The 18,773-nt window shown below is 41.1% G+C and overlaps 1 protein-coding gene across 8 annotated transcripts in view; it reads right to left on the bottom strand.

Annotated features, from left to right (window-relative positions):
* Positions 1-1,323: 1,323 nt before the first annotated feature.
* CDKL3 (cyclin dependent kinase like 3) overlaps positions 1,324-18,773 on the bottom strand; it is an 82,482-nt gene continuing 65,032 nt past the window's right edge. For 3 of the 8 annotated variants that reach the window (XM_023195964.1, XM_023195972.1, XM_023195983.1), the window contains one exon: positions 16,298-16,585. In XM_023195964.1, the coding sequence (XP_023051732.1) occupies positions 16,526-16,585 (60 nt within the window). In that variant the 3' untranslated portion in view covers positions 16,298-16,525. Of the gene's footprint in view, positions 1,643-16,295; positions 16,586-17,480; positions 17,627-18,773 lie in introns of those variants that run through there. The other 5 variants (XM_023195955.1, XM_023195956.1, XM_023195961.2 and 2 more) reach the window with 4 other exon arrangements.

Below are 18,773 nucleotides of genomic sequence, written 5' to 3'. Positions count from 1 at the left end.
AGCTACAGGCCCCATGCAAATCCAAAATCCAGTGGGGCAGTCAATTATTAAAGCTCCAAAATGATCTCCTTTGACTTCATGTCTCACATCCAGGTCACACTGATGCAAGAGGTGGGTTCCCATGGTCTTGGGCAGCTCCACCTCTGTGGCTTTGTAGGGTACAGCCTCCCTCCTGGCTGCTTTCATGGACTGGCATTGAGTGTCTGCAGCTTTTCCAGGCACACAGTGCAAGAGGTCAGTGAATCTACCATTCTGGGGTCTGGAGGACAGTGGCCCTCTTTTCACAGCTCCACTAGGCAGTGCCCCAGTAGGGACTGTGTGGGGGCTCCAACCCCACATTTCCCTTTTGCACTACCCTATCAGATGTTCTCCATGAGGGCCCCACCCCTGCAGCAAACTTATTCCTGGACATCCAGACATTTCCATACATCCTCTGAAATCTTGGCAGAGGTTCCCAAACCCCAATTCTTGACTTCTGTGCACTCACAGGCTCAACATTACAGAAGCTGCCAAAGCTTGGGGCTTGCTCCTCTGAAGCCACAGCCCGAGCTCTACATTGGCCCCTTTCAGCCATGGTTGGAGCAGCTGGGACATGGGGCACCAACTCCCTAGGCTGCACACAGCATTGGGACCCTGGGCCTTTCCTCCTAGGCCTCTGGGTCTCTAATAGAAGGGGCTGCCGCAAAGGTCTCTGACATGTCCTGGAGATATTTTCCCCATTGTCTTGGGGATTAACATTCAGCTCCTCATTGTTTTTGCAAATTTCTGCAGCTGGCTTGAATTTCTCCTCAGAAAATGGGATTTTATTATATATTGCATTGTTAGGCTGCAAATTTTCTGAACTTTTATGCTCTGCTTCTCTTATAAAACTGAATGCCTTTAACACATCCAAATCACCTCTTGAATGCTTTGCTGCTTAGAAATTTCTTCCACCAGCTGGGTGCAGTGGCTCACGCCTGTAATCCCAGCCCTTTGGGAAGCCAAGGCAGGTGGATCACAAGGTCAAGAGATCGAGACCATCCTGGCCAACATGGTAAAACTTCGTCTCCACTAAAAATAAAAAATTAGCTGGGTATGGTGGCACATGCCTGTAGTCCCAGCTATTCAGGAGACTGAGGCAGGAGAATCACTTGAACTCAGTAGGCACAGGTTGCAGTGAGCCAAGATCATGCCACTGCACTCTAGCCTGGTGACAGAGTGAGACTCTGTCTCAAAAAAATGAAAAGAAAAAGAAATTTCTTCCACCAGTTACCCTAAGTCACCTCTCTCAAGTTCAAAGTTCCACAATCTCTAGTGCAGGGGCAAAATGCCGCCAGTCTCTTTGCTAAAACACAACAAGAGTCAGCTTTGCTCCAGTTCCCAGCAAGTTCCTCATCTCTATCTGAGACCACCTCAGCTTGGACCTTATTGTCCATATCGTGATCAAACTTTCGGTCAAAGCCATTCAACAAGTTTCTCGGAAGTTCCAAACTTTCCCACATTTTCCTATCTTCTTCTGAGCTCTCCAAACTGTTCCAACCTTTGCCTGTCACCCAGTTCCAAAGTTGCTTCCACATTTTTGGGTATCTTTTCAGCAATGCCCCACTCTAGTGGTACAAATTCACTGTATTAGTCTGTCTTCATGCTGCCGATAAAGACATACCTGAGACTGGACAATTTACAAAAGAAAGAGGTTTACTGGACTTACAGTTCCACATGGCTGGGGAGGCTTCACAATCATGGTGGAAGGCAAGGAACAGCAAGTCATGTCTTACATGGATGGCAGCAGGCAAAAAGAGAGAGAGCTTGTGCAGGAAAACTCCCCCTTTTTAAAAACCATCAGATCTCATGAGACTTAATACTATGAGAACAGCACCGGAAAGACCTGCCCCCCATGATTCAATTACCTCCCACCAGGTCCCTCCCACAGCATGTGGGAATTCAAGATGAGATTTGTGTGGGGACACAGCCAAACCACATCAGTAAGGCTGAAGAAACAGCAAAACTACAAAGTGGAAACATTTAGCAAACATATAGAGACTGTAGCTTCAGGTAAATGTCTGTGGAAGGACTACAAATTTTGGAGTAATACCCTCAGAGGTGGTAGCCAAGCTATAAGAGTAACATGCTTCTCTCAGGGAACAGGGAAGAGTGGAGGCCTTAAGAACTGCCAGGGAAACAGGCAGGAAGACAAATTATCAGTAGAACAGAAAAGCACTTAGAATTAAGAAGAAAATGATGACATGTGATAAAAAAGATGGAGCTTTGAGGAGGATAAGATGATTCATAGTGTGAAATGTGACACAAAGATCAGGAAAAATAAGGACTTAAAAAAAGCCACTGAATTTGACAATTAGATGATAACTGGTGCCCATGAAAAGCAAGTTTTTATTACTCTGGTGAAAACAGAACCCTGACTCAATTATTTAATGGATCAAATTTTAATTTTATTTTTCAAGGGGTGTTAAGCACAGGAGAGTGTTCCCTATCCTTGTGACTATATTCTGTGATCCTTCTTCCAACAGAAGGGTAATGAGTGCCACACAGCAGCAACCCACTGAGCAACCAGTTGTATCCCCTTTCACTTATGACAACTTCACATGGTCAAAGGACTTAGAGCCAGGACTCCCAATCATCACATGGATGCTACCCAACAGATTTCAAGACCTGGTCAATTGATTGCCAATTCAGCTGCCAGGGCCATTGCCTTTGCCATAACCTACTTGTTTGCATGAGTTTTGGTGGCCACGGAGACTCAAGTAGGAGCAATCCTATCAGCAGAGGCATATTTGTTGAAAGCCAGTGTAACCCCTCACTTGCACAGGCTCCACCCAAAGCCATGGAAACAGCCCTTCCAATTTTGCCTTTGAAATTTTGTGTTTTCTCCTCAAAAAGCGCCCTCATTTAAAAGCAGCAGCTTCCATAAAACCTGTATCTGCCTAAATTAACCAGTAACTCATCTTCTCAACAACTTACCACAGCTATGTTTGTAACTTTACTTTTTTTTCTTTTTTTTGAGATGGCGTTTCACTCTTGTTGCCCAGGCTGGAGTGCAGTGGCACAATCTCAGCTCACCACAACCTCTGCCTCCTGGGTTCATGATTCTCCTGCCTCAGCCTCCCAAGTAGCTGGGATTACAGGTGTGCGCCACCACATCCGGCTAATTTTGTATTTTTAGTAGACATGGGTTTCTCCATGTTGGTCAGGGTGGTCTCGAACTCCTGACCTCAGGTGATCCACCTGCCTCGGCCTCCCAAAGTGATGAGATCACAGGTGTGAGCCACCGAGCCTGGCCTATAACTTTACTTTTAAAACTCCACTAACACACAAAGAATCTGAGTAAATCCAATGTAACCCCAAAAGATAAAAGTTGGGAAGTGTTGAGCTAAACTTGCTTTTCTCAGGATGGAAAAGAATTACAGTACTAGTATCTCTGTTTTGACATGGTACAACTCTAACTGGGTCTCCAGAGATTAATTTTCTTCCCAACCACAATAGCAGACACATTATACAGATCTCTTTTAAAACTGTAAATGCCATGTTTTTTCTTGTATTTAATTAAACACTTTATGCGTGCAGAACAGATAACTCATGCCAACTCTATGTCTAAATACATGGTGCCCAGTGCACAGATACCCTAGGAATTTCACAGGCAGTATGCAACAAGAGTAGAGGGCACTTTCAAACCTAATTTATTCTCAAAGGGAATTAAGTCAGGATAAACTCAGATAACTCGCACAACAAAACTTAAAGACCATAATCTTCATCCTTGAAGAAGACACACAGACCCAGTGAACTACTAAATTTCATCACTACAAACCCACTGTGTCCTGTGTGTGCTAAACCTTGAGTCCTCACAGTATCTCTAAGATAAGCTATTTTGTCCCCATTATCCAGCTGGGAAAACTGAGGCTGCAAAGCACCAAACAGGCTTCCAATGAAGGGGTGATAAAAGCATCTGCTTTCTAACTCAGGTAATCTGATACTAATCTGGACTCTCATAATATGTGGATTTAAATAAAAATGGAATGTTTGTTCAATGAGCTTTTTTTTTTTTTTAAGAACCTGCCTGGCCAATATAGTGAGACCCTGTCTCTAAAAAAAATTTTAAAATGAGCCCAGCATGGTGGTGAACACCTGTACTCCCAGCTACTCAGGAGGCTTAGGCAACAGGATTGCTTGAGCTCAGGGATTTGAGGCTGCAGTGAGCTATGGTCTTGTCACTGTACTTCAGCCTAGACAACAGAGCAAGACCCTGTCTCAAAAAAAAAAAGGAAAGAAAAAGAAAAGAAAAAATCCCCAGGAGTTTGTAAGTACAGTAGTTTCAATAAATATTCTGGTACCATCAAATTTTCTATTTGAAGAATAGAGAGAAATTAAAGAAACCAAGTTTCCAAACTCAACAACAATCCAAGGAATCTAACAATACTGATGGCAGAATTGTTCTATAATAAATCCTGTTATTAAAGTAATTTCATGAGGCATCAGATGCTTTTAACATTATAATAATACTATTCAGTGTAATAATTAGTAGCCACAAAGAAATTACTCAGAGATGCCCAAGAGTAAATGTTGCCTGAAATGTGTATAATCTAGGTCTTGGTTTGAAATGTCCTAAGACTTTGGAGTCATTCATCTGATGAAACCAAATTCCTAGCTTGCACTTTTGTTGTATCTGTCATCTAGGAGATTTAGAGCAAAACACACAGCTGTATTAGCACCCCATCTTCATACATTATTTCAGTCCAACAGGAGACCAAATGGCTTGTCCTCTGTTAGGGACAGAGGCTGATGCCAGCTCTTTAAAATGCTGGACTATGGGCTCCCTCTGGAGGAGACTATGATAATCTGACTTCAAAGAGAATTTCAGGATCATCCTTACTCTCTAGAGCAAGTCGGGCATACAGAACATGTAACAGCTACTGGAAACAATCAATCAGTACAAAGTACTGTTATCCAGAAAATGAAATTAATACTAACATGATACAGAGGGCATATTCTACCCCACTGGTAAAATTATCTTATATTTCATTCTTTTTTTTTTCTCAAGTGACTTACTATGTGGAGTGCTTAATAAATCCATTCATTCCCTGTAATCCCAGCACTTTGGGAGGCCAAGGTGGGTGGACCATGAGGTTAGGAGATCGAGACCATCCTGGCTAACACGGTGAAACCCCGTCTCTACTAAAAAAAAAATACCAAAAAAAATTAGCTGGGCGTGGTGGCAGGTGCCTATAATCCCAGCTACTCAGGAGGTTGAGGCAGGAGAAAGGTGTGAACCTGGGAGGTGGAGCTTACAGTGAGCCCAGATCATGCCACTGCACTCCAGCCTGGGCGACAAAGCAAAACTCCATCTCAAAATAAATAAATAAATAAATAAATAAATAAATAAATCCATTCATTTGTAACAAAGCAAATGTTATTGTGTGCCAATATACGTTATGCATTGTTGGAAGCATGGAGAATATAGCAGTGAACAAGACGTTAAAATCTTGCCTTGGCCAAGCGTGGTGGCTCACGCCTGTAATCCCAGCACTTTGGAAAGCTGAGGTGGATGAATCACGAGGTCAAGAGATTGAGACCAGCCTGGCCAACATGGTGAAACCCCGTCTCTGGCAGCGCATGACTGTAATTCCAGCTACTCAGGAGGCTAAGGTAGGAGAATCGCTTGAACCAGGGAGTCGGGAAGTTGCAGTGAGCCGAGATCGTGCCACTGTACTACAGCCTGGTGACAGAATGAGATTCTGTCTCAAAAAAAAAGAAAAAAGAGTTTGTCTTGAACTGGAAGGAGGTGATAGGGAGGAAAATAACAAATGGTGTCAAAGAAGGGGAGAGGCATACTGTGTAGGGCTGTGTAAGTTATTGTGATGTCTGGCTTTTACTCTGAGTGAAGTGGGAAGCCATGAGGGTTTGGGGCAGAGCAATGACATCATCTGATTTAAGATTTTAAAAAAATTTTTTTGTAGAAATGGGGTCTTGCTATATTGCCCAGGCTGATCTCAAACTCCTGGCCTCAAAGGATCCTCTCATCACAGGCTCCCAAAGCGTTGGGATTATACGTGTGAGCCACCACACACAATCTGATTTAAGTTTTATTAAGAACACCCAGGCAGTGCATTGAAACTGAAGAAACTGAAGAACAAGAAACTGAAGGCTGAACAGAGGTGAAGGCAGGAGATCAGTTAGGAGACTTCTACAAAATCCAGACGAGAGATGTTGTGAATAGCAGTGAAGGGGTATGAGGTGGCAGATCCTGGAAATATTTTGAAAACAGAGCTGAAAGGATGATGTAGGGTATAAGAAAAAGAGGAGTTGAGCATTACTCCAAGATTTTTCTCCTGAGCAATTGGAAGAATGGAGTTGCCCTTAACTAACACGCAGAAAACACTCAAGGAAGCATATGGGGAGTGGGGAAGAGATCAGGACTTTAATTTTGGACATGTTAAGTTTGAGATACCTAGTATATATTTTAATATAGCTGTTGAATGGGCAACTGGAAATCTGAGTTTGGAGTTTGCGGGTGAAGTCCAGGCTGGAAAAAGAGATTTGAGAATCATCAGCATATAAATGGTATTCAAGGTTATGAGTCTAGATAAAATCACCCAGGGAATGTAGACAAAAAAGAGAAGAGGTCTAAGAAGTGAACCCAAATGTGTGAACTACAAAAACATTATCTCTTGCTTTCCCATTATTTACAGGTTCATCAAACTATTATTAAGAGAAACTAACCAGGCCGGGCACGGTGGCTCACACCTGTAATCCCAGCACTTTGGGAGGCTGAGGCAAGCGGATCATCTGAGGTCAGGAGTTTGAGACCATCCTGGCCAACATGGTGAAACCCCATCTCTACTAAAAATACAAAAATTAGCCGGGCATGGTGGCATACACCTGTAATCCCAGCTACTTGGGAGGCTGAGACTGGAGAATCACATGAACTTGGGAGGTAGAGGTAGCAGTGAGCCGAGATCATGCCACTGCACTCTAGCCTAGGTGACAGAGCAAGACTTCGTCTCAAAAAAAAAAAAAAAAAGACAAACTAACCAGAAAAAATGACAAAATCATAGTGATTATTATATACTGTTTCTCCAGATGACTATAAATCAACTACTGGGATTCTTTCTAGGTTTCCAGGTTTCAAAATTAAGATAAACAAATTTGCTATTTTTTTGCATGACATTTTTATGAAGGTTGCTAGGTTTGTCTGCCTTCTGAGCGATTTTCAAATAATAATTCAAAACTAATCAATAACACCTAATGATTTCTTAGCAATCCTACAGTAAATGACAATATATTGGACTAGTTTGAATAGAACACAGCTTGAAGAGCTCTTTAACTGTTTTCCTCTCTCTTTAGTTTGGTTTTTATCCACCTATCATAAGTGCATTCTTCTGGTTATCTAACCTCAGGATTACTTTTTCAGAAAAGAAGAAAAATCATCATAATCATCTGCCTCTAGACAGCCATCAGTCATTAACTTTCCCTAACCCTGCAGGAGGAGCAGGTGGGCAGTTAGGAGGTTAGTGAGATAGTAGGATATTTGATTTCTTTCTACACTTTTGCCTTTATTAAAATCAAAGAAGGCTTTCTTGCTGTCTTTTATCATCTTATAATTTATGGCTCCCATATCACCTAAGATTTCTCAATTGCTTCACTATGCAATACTGCTAATTGTTTTAGTAACCTGGTCCAATCTCCATTTAGAGCCCTTTAATTTACACTTTCTGAATGTAGCCACTTTTTCTTCTTCTTGGCATTCCTATGTCCTAGTATAGTTGTTCCTATGTATATACAAGCATGTGTTTTAAAAGCCATGACTTTCTTGACCAGGCACGGTGGCTCATGCCTGTAATCCCAGCACTTCGGGAGGCCGAGGCAGGCAGATAACCTGAGGTCAGGAGTTCGAGACCAACCCAACCAACAGAGCAAAACCCTGTCTCTACTAAAAAATATTAAAAATTAGCCAAGCATGGTGGTGCATGCCTATAATCCTAGCTACTCGGGAGGCTGAGGCAGGAGAATCACTTGAACTTGGGAAGCGGAGGTTGCGGTGAGCCAAGATCTTGTCACTGCACGTGAACCTGGTGACAGAGCGAGACTCTGTCTCAAAAAATAAAAAATAAATAAAAAATAAAAAAAGCTCTACTTTCTTAACTTTGAATTTGAGGAAAATGTTGACTCTGCAACAGTCTACCATACTTGTGGCTTCAGTAGACACTGAAACTACACTTTAAACTATTTTTACTCAGACTCTGGAAATCAGTCTTAGGGAGAATAGATGAAAAGTATACAAGCTTGGAATATAAATAATAAACACAGAAATCAAGACGACTATATCTTTTTTCAAAGACTCTGAGACCTATCTTTTTTTTTTTTTTGAGACGGAGTCTCGCTCTGTCGCCCAGGCTGGAGTGCAGTGGCGGGATCTCAGCTCACTGCAAGCTCCACCTCCCGGGTTCGCGCCATTCTCCTGCCTCAGCCTCCCGAATAGCTGGGACTACAGGCGCCCACCACCTCGCCCAGCTAGTTTTTTGTATTTTTTAGTAGAGACGGGGTTTCACCATATTAGCCAGGATGGTCTCGATCTCCTGACCTCGTGATCCGCCCGTCTCGGCCTCCCAAAGTGCTGGGATTACAGGCTTGAGCCACCGCATCCGGCCTCTGAGACCTATCTTAATGTCATCATGTTCTAGCCAAATGGATCATTTCCTTTTTCTTTTTTTCTTTCTTTCTTTCTCCTTTCTTCCTTCCTTCCTTCCTTCCTTCCTTCCTTCCTTCCTTCCTTCCATTTTCTTCTTCTTCTCTTCTTCTTCTTTCAAGATACAGGGTCTTACTATGCTGCCTAGTGGGGCCTTGAACTCCTGGGTTCAAACGATCCTCTCACCTCACATTTTTCATTTGTTGTTGCTGTTCTTCTTCCCTCCCTCCCTTCCTCCCTTCCTTCATTCTCCTCCTTCTCCTCCTCCTTTTTTAAGTGATAGGGTATTGCTACATTGCCCAGGCCAACCTCAAATTCCTGGGCACAAGTGTTCCTCCCACCTCAGCCTCCCAAGTAGCTAGGACTACAGGTGCACACCACTATACCTGGCCTTTTTATTTTGATGTAAGCAACTCATTACTTCAACCATTTGCTTTAAAAAAGTGCTTTGTAAAAAAAGATTTACAAGATAGAATCATATGTGGAAAATGAAAACAGACCAGAAATGAGACATAAACACACTTGCCAGACCAACACCTTTTGACAGATATTATTAGCCAATAAAATATCCACCCTACCAAGTACATTCATTGCTGATGTTTTATTATATTACTGGCAAAAAGTTCAAATGTCATCAGCAATTATGTAATAATTGATCATTACAATAATCAAAATAAGTACAAAAAATGTATGAGCAGGCTCCTACTTATAGAATAAGGGGACAACTTTCTGTCTCCATATCCACACCCTTAGGTATGGTCTTCAATTAAAACATCAGACAATACAATCAAGGTCAATTTACATAAAAAGAGCTATAACCTTTGGCAATTACTCTAAAAGTACTTTAAAATTTTTAAGATAAATGTCATTATGTTAGTCAGTAGATCTCCATTATTCACAATAGTGACAAGATCTTCTTTAAGAACTCCATTTTTTTTTTTTGAGATGGAGTTTTGCTCTTGTGGCCCAGGCTGGAGTGCAATGGTGTGATCTTGGCTCACTGCAACCTCTGCCTCCTGGGTTCAAGCTATTCTCCTGTCTCAGCCTCCCAAATAGCTGGGATTATAGGCACCCACCACCACACCCGGCTAATTTTTTTGTGTTTTTAGTAGAGATGGGGCTTCACCACGTTGTCCAGGCTGGTCTTGAACTCCTGACCTCAGATGATCCACCCCCCCGTCCAGCCTCCCAAAGTGCTGGGATTACAGGCATGAGCCACTAAGCCCAGCCTTATTAAGAACTCTTGAACTGAACTTCTAGTTATAGCCATGTTGGAGTAACAGGTATCGGCTTTACCTTAAGAAATAATAAAACTGTACAAAATATATAAATCAACTGTTTTCAGGCATGTGATAACAGGTAACGGTCAATTTTATCAGAAATATTATAGCTCTAAATATATATGCAGTTAATAATAGAGCTTCAAAATACATAAAGCAACTGATGAAAAGAGCAACAGACAAATCCACAATTATAATTGAGGATTTCAACAGCCTTCCCTCAGTAATTAATTCAAGAAGTAAACTGAAAATCAGTAAAGATATGAGACTTAAATGCACCATCAACCAACTTGACCTAATTGACATTTATGGAACACTACACCCATTTTCAGCAGAATACACATTCTTCTCAAGTACAAATATTCACTAAGATAGACCATGTGCTAGGATATTAAAGAAGAATCAATGGATTTAGAAGGATTAAAATAATATAGAGTATATTCTCTGACCACATTGAAATTGAATTAAAAATCCCTAACAGAAAGATATTTGGAACACCTCCAAATAGATGGTAATTAAAAACAGACTTCTAAATAAATGGATCAAAGAGAAAACAAAAAAGGAAGTTGGAAAATATTTTTACTGATGATAGGATAATAACATTTAAATTTGTGGGAAGCAGCTATAAAAGGAAATTTAAAGTTTTAAATGCTCACAGAAAAGAAAGGTCTCAAATCAATGACCTCAGTCTCCACCTTCAGAAGCTAGAAAAAGAAGAGCAAATTAAACCCAAAATGAATAGAAAGAAGAAACAATAAATATAAAAACATAACTCAATAAAATAGAAAACAATAAATAGAAACAATAAAACAAAAAGTAGTTCTTTGAAAAGATTAGCAAAGTTGATAAACCTCTATCTAGACTTACCAATAAAAAAAAGGAAGACGGGCGCCTGTAGTCCCAGCTACTCCGGAGGCTGAGGCAGGAGAATGGTGTAAACCCAGGAGGCGGAGCTTGCAGTGAGCTGAGATCTGGCCACTGCACTCCAGTCCAGGCGACAGAGCGAGACTCCGCCTCAAAAAAAAAAAAAAAAAAGGAAGAAAGAAAACACAAATTGTCAATAACAGGAATAATAAAGGGAACATCACCATAGAGCCCACCAACTTAAAAATGATAACAAAGGAAAATATTAAACAATTTTATGACAATACAATCAGCAACTTAGTTGGGATGAATGAATTCCTTGAAAGAGGCAAACAAACTGATACAAGCAGGAAAAGAAAATCTGAATATCTCTATTAAATAAATGTAAGAAAATTAAGTTTGTATATTAAGATCCTTTCACAACGAAAACTCCAGGCCCTGTTGGCCTCACTGCCAATTTCTAACAAACATTTAAGGAGGAAATAAAACCAATCCTTCACAAATTCAGGAAACGGGGGAGTGCTGGGGGATGGGAGAATACTTCCCAACTCATTTTATGAAGCAACATTAACAAAGATAACAAAACTAGACAAGGACAATACAAGACAAAAATGAACCAAAATCCTTCATTAAAATATTAACCACTTCAGTGCTTTGGAAGGCCGAGGTGGAAGAATCACTTGAGGCCCGGAGTTTAAGACCAGCCTGGGCAACAAAGCAAGACCCTAACTCTACAAAAATAAAATTTAAATATTAGCTGGATATGGCAGTGTAAACTTGTAGTCCTAGCTACTTGGGAGGCTGAGTTAGGAGGACTGCTTGAGCCCAAGAGTTCAAGGCTGCAGTGAGCTATGATTGTGCCACTGCACTCCAACCTGGGCGACAGAGTAAGAACTTGTCTCTACAAAAAAAAATCTAAAAATAAAATAGGCCAGACACAGTGGTTTATGCCTGTAATCCCAGCCCTTTGGGAGGCTTAAGCAGAAGGACAGCTTAAGGCCAGGAGTTTAAGACCAGCTTGGACAACAAAGCAAGACTCCATCTCAACAAAAATAAGAAAATGAAAATTACCTGGGCATGGGGCAAATGGCTGCAGTGACTGCTTGGGAGACTGAGGTAGGAGGATTGCTTGAGCCCAGGAGTTCAAGATCACAGTGAGCTATGATCACACGGCTGCACTCCGGCCTGGGCCACAGAGTAAGAATCTGTCTCAAAAAAAAAAAAATAAAATAAAATAAAATATTTATCAATTGAATCCAATAATACATAAAAAGAATCAAATGGATTTTAATCCCAGGAATGTAGGGTTGATTTAACATTCAAATGTCAATTAATATAATTCATATTAACAAAAAGAAGGAAGGAAAATCATAAGACCATCTCAATAGACGAAGAAAGGGCATTTGACAAAATTCAACACCCATTCATGGTAAAGACTCAGGAAACTGGAACAGAGGGAACCTTCCTCAATCTAATAAAGGTAATCTACATAAGACCTATAGCTAGCATCATACTTAGTGGAATAAAAATGCTTTCCCTCTGATACAGGAAAAAAGCAAATGTCCACTGTCATGACTTCTGCTCAACATTGTATCACAAACACCAGCCAGTGCACAAGAAAAAGTAATAAAGGCATAAACACTGGAAAAGAAGAAGTGAAACTATTATTATCTGCAGATGTCACGATTGCCTATATAGGGAGGCATCCTATATAGGCCAATTTATATAGGAAATCCTAAAAATAAACAAAGAAGATGAAGGAGAAGAAGAAAGGAAGGTAGGAAGGAAGGAAGGGAGGGAGTCAGGCTGGAGCAAAGTGGTGCGATCTTGGTTCACTGCAACCCCCACCTCCCAGGTTCAAGCAATTATCCTGCATCAGCCTCCCAAGTAGCTGGGATTATAGGTGCCTGCCACCACACAGAGCTAATTTTTAAAATTTTTAGTACAGACAGGGTTTCACCATGTTGGCCAGGCTGCCTTCAACTCCTGACCTCAAGTGATCTGCCTGCCTTGGCCTCCAGAAATGCTAGGATTACAGGTGTGAGCCACCAAGCCCAGCCTTGATATTGTTAAGATATCCATTCTCAAATTGATGTATAGATTTAACACAATCCCATCAAAATTCCAGTAGGCATTTTTGTAGAAATTGACTCCTGAAAATGGACAATCTTTGATATTGGTGTAAGGATCAACAAATATATACATAAAACAGGCAATCAGCAGATTTATACCTGTTGAACCTACCACAGGAATAACTCTTAATTAACCTAGAGGAGCAGTTACTTTTGCACCAACCTAATAGTTGCTGAGGCCACCAGGGAGTCTGTTAGAAAGGTATATTATGTATAATGACCTCAGCTATCAATTCTAATTAAGCTTTTTCGAGATTAACAGAGATCACAATATTATAATAAATTATGTTTTCCTTTGTTTTTCATGTTTCTTTAGTAAATATAAAATTAGGTAGAGTCCTGGTAAAACACTAGGTAATTCAATTTAATTATTTTTTGAAGAACAGGAAAATTCAGAATTTTGGTAGTGCTGGGTTGTACATTGTACACTTTATGGAATAGAACAAGTCTGTACCACATAGAAGGCATCATCAGATGGAACTAGGAAACTGGAAGAGTGCTGACAATTTTTTGTTTTTTATTTTTTAAACGGAGTCTTGCTCTGTTGCCCAGGCTGGAGTGCAGTAGTGGCATAATCTCGGCTCACTGCAACCTCCACCTCCCGGGTTCACACCATTCTCCTGCCTCAGCCTTCCGAGTAGCTGGGACAACAGGCGCCCACCACCATGACAGGCGCCCGCCACCACGCCCGCCAATTTTTTGTGTTTTTTAGTAGAGACGGGGTTTCACCATGTTAGCCAGGATGGTCTCGATCTCCTGACCTCGTGATCTGCCTGCCTCGGCCTCCCAAAGCGCTGGGATTACAGGCGTGAGCCACCATGCCCAGCTGAGTGCTGACATTTAACAGAATATGTCATCCAAAAGACCACCAAGATGGCTAAATAGTAGAAAAAGGGAGTTTTATTGGTGATATCAGTTTGCAAACCAGGAAGAGACAACCTCCAGCATGGACTGAAGGTGCTTTCTCTTCAAAGAGGAAAAGAGCAGGCTGGGTTTTGTGCGTCACAGGGCCTGTACAACACAAGAGAGTCATACATATTCAGCAGGTTTGCGGGGAAAGTTATACATATTTATGAGAGGAACAGAGCACATGTGCAATGGGCAAACACATATAAATGTAATATACATCCCATGTTCACTTTGGAATGGGACTTTAAGCATTAAGATGAGGTAGAATTTGTCTCTTTACATCAAAAGGTGAACTATAAGACATAAAGAAAGTTTGTGTAGTCTCTATAAACTGGCTGAAACTTACTTAAGGTCTATAGTTGCTTATCAGGAAAGAATGTTTGTGTCCAGGCGTGCTGGCTTATGCCTGTAATCCCAACACTTTGGGAGGCTTTTTTTGTGAGAGGATTGCTTGAGGTCAGGAGTTCAAGACCAGCCTGGGCAGCAGAACAAGACTCTGTCTCTACACACACACACACACACACACACACACACGGATCTCTATCCAATCAGAGGTATAGCAGTCTAGGTTGTAAATCAGGAGTAGGAATTTGCCTCATAGCTTGTGTTGTTAGGGAGTTTAGCAAGAGTGTGGTTTTTCTTTTTCTTTTCTTTCTTTTTATTCTTTTTCTTTTTTTTTTTTTTTTGAGACGTCGTCTCACTCTTGTCTTCCAGGCAGGAGTGCAGTGGCCCCATCCAGCTCACTGCAACCTCTGCCTCCCGGGTTCAAGCGATTCTCCTGCCTCAGGCTCCCAAGTAGGGTAGTTGGGATTATAGGCACGTGCCACCACACCCGGCTAATTTCTGTAGTTTTACTAGAGACAAGGTTTTGCCATGTTGGTCAGGCTGTTTTCGAAGTCCTGACCTCAGGTGATCTGCCTGCCTTGGCCTCCCAAAGTGCTGGGATTATAGGCGTGAGCCACTGCACCCAGCAAGAGTGTGATTTTTCTTACAGCCTAGGAATTTAGAAAGTTGTCATGCCAGCTCAGACCTGAACCCTCAACCCAGAGGTAACTTTTCTTTCCTTAATGTTAGGGTCCATCTTAGTTGATAAAGGGGCATCTATTTTGGTCCCTCAGATCACAGATAAAACAATTTAACATCTGAATACCATATTATTTTTAAATATTTTATAAACATTATATATTTTCTTTATTTTTAGATCAGAGATGCTGCTAAACTATAAATAAGTGCTTTCATTGCCAACCAATAGAACATTTTTTTTTTTTTTTTTTGAGACGGAGTCTCGCTCTGTCACCCAGGCTGGAGTGCTGTGGCCAGATCTCAGCTCACTGCAAGCTCCGCCTCCCGGGTTCACGCCATTCTCCTGCCTCAGCCTCCCGGGTAGCTGGGACTACAGGCGCCGCCACGTCGCCCGGCTAGTTTTTTGTAGTTTTTAGTAGAGACGGGGTTTCACCGTGTTAGCCAGGATGGTCTAGATCTCCTGACCTCGTGATCCGCCTGTCTCGGCCTCCCAAAGTGCTGGGATTACAGGCTTGAGCCACCGCGCCCGGCTAGAACATATTTTTAACCATGTAATGTAATGATAGCTTTTTTTTTTTTTTCTTTCTTTTTTTTTTTTTTTCTTTTTTTGAGACAGAGTTTCGCCCTTGTTGCCCAGGCTGGAGTTCAATGGCGCAATCTTGTCTCACTGCAACCTCCACCTCCTGGGTTCAAGCGATTCTCATGCTTCAGCCTACCAAGTAGCTGGGATTACAGGCATGTGCCACCACGCCCAGCTAATTTTTGTATTATTAGTAGAGATGAGCTTTTTCCATGTTGGTCAGGCTGGTCTCAAACTCCCAACCTCAGGTGATCTGCTCACCTCAGCCTCCCAAAGTGCTGGGATTATAGGCATGAGCCACTGTGCCCAACCATGAATAGCGTGTGTGTGTGTGTGTGTGTGTGTGTGTGTGTGTGTGTGTTTTGAGACAGAGTATTGCTCTTGTCACCCTGGTTGGAGTGCAGTGGCACGATCTTGACTCTGCAACCTTGGCCTCCCGGATTCAAGTGATTCTCCTGTTTCAGCCTCCCGAGTAGCTGGGATTACAGGTGTGCGCCACCACACCCAGCTAATTTTTGCATTTTTAGTAGAGATGGGGTTTCACCGTGTTGGTCAGGCTGGTTTCGAACTCCTGACCTCAAGTGATCCGCCCACCTCAGCCTCCCAAAGTGCTGGGATTACGGGCATGAGCCATTGCAACCAATCACAAACAGCTTTTAAAACAATGGCTCAAATATTTTATTAAGAACTTATTTAAAGAGGCCTATGTGTTATAGGAGATAATTGACTCGAGGTTATGTGGCTATGAGAAGGCAGAGATCATTAAGTATAAGTACAGTTTGTATCATGTCATGGCATGTGTTACCCACTCAGAAATCATGGCAAAAAAAAGAAGTAGGCAGAGAAAAGATGACTTTATAATTCCAAATCAAATTATCACATCAACAGAGTCTTAAAAGGGAGAAGAAAACAGTAAAGGCTTTGCTAACAAAAAAAAGCTGGATGATGCTCATGCACATGGACGGCTGTCTTAACAGTAACTCACATCACATTTCTATTGTAGATAAATAAAAAGGGAAGAGTTGTCATCTTGTATTTTTAGGACTATTTAAAAGAAAAGACACTACGAGAAAAAAAACCTGTTTCTCTTCAAATTCTTCCACTCACAACGGCCATCTCCACCCTAAAAATAGAAACCAAGCTAGTAAGAATCAGGGACTAGAATGTAAATATATACTACCAAAACTCTGACTTTATTAATGCTAAATTACATATAAATTACTAAATTATAAACATGCTAGTCAAGCCAAAAGATTTGCTTCAATGCCTTGCTCAACTTCCATCCTTTTTTTTGCGGGGGTGGTGCGGCGGGATGGAGTCTCTCTCTGTTGCCCAGGCTGGAGTGCAGTGGCATGATCTCAGCTCACTACAATCTCCGCCTCCCGGGTTCAAGCAATTCTTCTGCCTCAGCCTTTGAGTAGCTGGGATTACTGGTGCGCGCCACCATGCCCGGCTAATTTTTTGCATTTTTAGTAGAGATGGGGTTTCACCATGCTGGCCAGACTGGGCTTGAACTCCTGGCCTCATGATCCACCTGCCTCAGTCACCCAAAGTGCTGGGATTACAGGCGTGAGCCACTGTGCCCGACCAATTTCCATCTTTTTAAACAATCTTCATGATGTATTTAAATACTGCCCCAGAAAGTTCAGTGTGAAGCCAAACCCATGTTGCATGCTTATCAAGTATATTTGTTTGCTCAGAAATGTTTGGTGTTCCCAGACATCGGGATCTTACTTTATTACATATTTAGAAACTTTTCCTTCTGTAATTATAAAGCTCTAAACCAACGCTAAGAATGACCACTAATCAAGTATGATTGAAATAACAGGTGATCAGATAAAATTATATGACTAAATGTAAGCTGAAATTTTATTAGGATGTACCAGTCAGGTAGTTTTTATAAATTCATGCTCAAATTAAGAAAACATGAATAATTTAAAGATTAATAAATTTAAAAACAAATTTAGGTGAATGTACATATAACAAGATTTACAATATATCTGTAGAATTCTCTAGTTAGTATTTTTGTGTATGCAACATTAATAAAAAGGATTTTTTTAAAACCATACAGTGATTCTGGGATTCCCTGAATTTTCAGCTGCTGCATTTTCTACTCTACATCTGGCAGATTCTTCTTCCTTTCAGTTTGTGCATTTCCTGTATTCTAAAAAGTAAATAGAAACAGGTCTTTAATTGAGGACACGGTGAGTCTTTGGCTAAGGAAATACAGCCAGAGGTAAATACTTGTACTTTGCCCCTACGGGTTGTTTCATAAGATACAGGGAAACTATTTAGCAATGTATTCCTTATTATTATCATCCAACAAAACAAAAGGTGGCCTTTGTATGGACTCCTTTCTCTCTTGCCTAACTCACTCATTCACAGTAATTTAGAGTCTCTCTCTGGTTATAAAACCTAATTAATGCATGCATGCACATTTAAGATGCCTGAAATAGTTTAAAGTAAACCTGGCAAGGCGTGGTGGCTCACACCTGTAATCCCAGCACTTTGGGAGGTTGAGGAAGGCAGATTATCTGAGGTCAGGAGTTCAAGACGAGCCTGGACAACATGGTGAGACCCCATCCCTACTAAAAATACAAAAATTAGCCAGGCGTGGTGGTGGGCGCCTGTAATCCCAGCTACTCAGAAGGCTGAGACAGGAAAATTGCTTGAACCCAGGAGGCGGAGGTTGCAGTGAGCCAATATCACACCGCTGTACTCCAGCCTGGGTGGCAGAGTGAAAGTCTGTCTCAATAAATAAATAAATAAATAATAATAAAAAAGAAAGTAAATCTGAGAAGTGCTGGGATCTGATTGTATAATTCAAAAACCAAGTCAATACAGAGCCAAGAATAGAAAAAATAACTAGCAATTCCCTATCTTATGTTTTTAAAAATATGTCATATTCTCTTATGCTCTAAAATAAACTACAGACTCAAAATTTAAGACATCTTCTTAATTCTGACATTTATTAAAACCAGTTGTACACATGCAATTTCAGTCACTTGTCAGAGCTGCATTTGAATGAGCAGTACAAATAAACTATAACAAACACTGATGACTTCATTTTTTTCTGGAGTTCTACATCATATGAACAAGAAGATGTTTTCCCTTCATAATTTATTATTTATCCTAAAAATCACAGAAGGATCTTTTTTCCTGCAGAGTTCCTTTTTTCCTGGACTAGAAAGTAATTTTAGTTCCTGGGGACTTTCATAGGACAACGGGATAAACATGAGGCACATTAATAGTCTGCCTACCTCAGGAGCCCTAACTCACCCAAATCATTGAAAAAATGTGCAAATGGTATG

Source organism: Piliocolobus tephrosceles, chromosome 4 (genome assembly GCF_002776525.5).
Source record: "Piliocolobus tephrosceles isolate RC106 chromosome 4, ASM277652v3, whole genome shotgun sequence".
NCBI classification, from domain to species: Eukaryota; Metazoa; Chordata; class Mammalia; order Primates; family Cercopithecidae; genus Piliocolobus; species Piliocolobus tephrosceles.
The sequence above is the reverse complement of the archived record's forward strand: the minus strand, read 5'-3'. Positions and strand labels throughout refer to the sequence as shown.